Genomic DNA, 1,185 nt, shown 5'->3' on the forward strand with positions numbered 1-1,185 from the left:
CCGCTGGCAGTGCCCTCACTCCCACACGTGCAGGACACACAATGCCTAGACACCTCCAGAGCGCACGGCACACAAAGATGACCCTGAGGCTCACCACCCACGGTCTACCACACCTATCCCCCCTGCCACCAGTAAGCAGCCCACCTACGCACCCCTCACCCCCACCGCCAACTACCAGGAAAGCAAGCCTGGAGACTCCCCTGGCTCCCGCATGGAATTGGATGAGTTCCAGACTGCACTGGGAGCGACTGGGCACGAGCTAGACCCCAGTCTGCGGGTGGAGACTCGGCCGGAGGCGGAGCGGAGGAGACCAGACGGGTCTTACTCCCCTCACACAGACGTAAGGCCAGACGGCCGGATCCCACCGCCCCACACCACTCCTGGTTACAGCACCCTGCGCGGCGGGGCAGACACTCACCGAGGGGCCGAGAGCGCAGGCGAGGACTCCTGCCAACACGCAGAACCAGAGGGTCGGCGGCAGGCTCGGCGGGCGCATGGTCGGCCCTGAGCCCGCGGCGGCGGCCCCGCGCGGGCAGCCAGGCAAAGTGGTGTTGCTGCGGGGGCCCCCAGAGCCAAGAGGCGCCGCTCCGGGCTGGGGGCGGGCCCCGGGGGCTCGTCTGACGGGCGGCGGGTCTAGCCAATGGATCCGTGGGGGCGGGGCCGCCTTGCAGGTGTGGGGCGGGGCTGGGGGCGCCCCAGCTTGCTTGGACTACTTGCGCTGGCCGGGCCAATCCCACAAGTCAGTTCTTGGTAGTGAGGTGCTGACAGGTCTTTGCCCCCTTGGGCCGCATCCCCCGGAGTCTTGATCTCTGACACGCCCTGTCTTTCCCAGCTTGGTTCATGACGCGTCTGAGAGCTTGGCTGCGGTCTCCCACCCCCGCACGCCCCTACTACTCAACTCCGGGGTGCCGTCATGTCCACCCTCAGACGCGCCTCCTCCGGGAGGCCTCCAGCAGCCTCTCCTGCGCCTAGGCGGAACGGTGAGGGTGTGGAGGGCTGGAGACAGGATTTGTCACTTATCTCCTCCCGCTGCGGTCTGCGCAGGATGTTGGGCTGGAAGCCAAGGGATCCGGGGCGGGAGGGTGTGGGGTAGGTATGTGGGACGCATTGTTTGATCCATTTTCAAACACAGCTACTCATCGGTGACGGGGAGAGCCCCGGCGCTGGGGAGCACCCGCGCGCGAG

General features: G+C 67.3%; 1 protein-coding gene across 2 annotated transcripts in view; it reads right to left on the reverse strand.

The window, feature by feature from the left end:
• VIPR1 (vasoactive intestinal peptide receptor 1) overlaps positions 1–529 on the reverse strand; it is a 30,564-nt gene extending 30,035 nt beyond the window's left edge. For both annotated transcript variants that reach the window (XM_012735204.1, XM_004676275.2), the window contains exon 1: positions 419–529. Coding sequence is in view for 1 of the 2 variants with exons in the window: in XM_004676275.2 (XP_004676332.1) it covers positions 419–496 (78 nt within the window). In the remaining variant the exon portion in view is untranslated. The remainder of the gene's footprint in view (positions 1–418) is intronic.
• Between the last annotated feature and the right edge of the window lie 656 nt (positions 530–1,185).

This window comes from Condylura cristata, unplaced genomic scaffold (genome assembly GCF_000260355.1).
Source record: "Condylura cristata isolate star-nosed mole 26May11 unplaced genomic scaffold, ConCri1.0 scaffold00004, whole genome shotgun sequence".
Taxonomy (NCBI): Eukaryota; Metazoa; Chordata; class Mammalia; order Eulipotyphla; family Talpidae; genus Condylura; species Condylura cristata.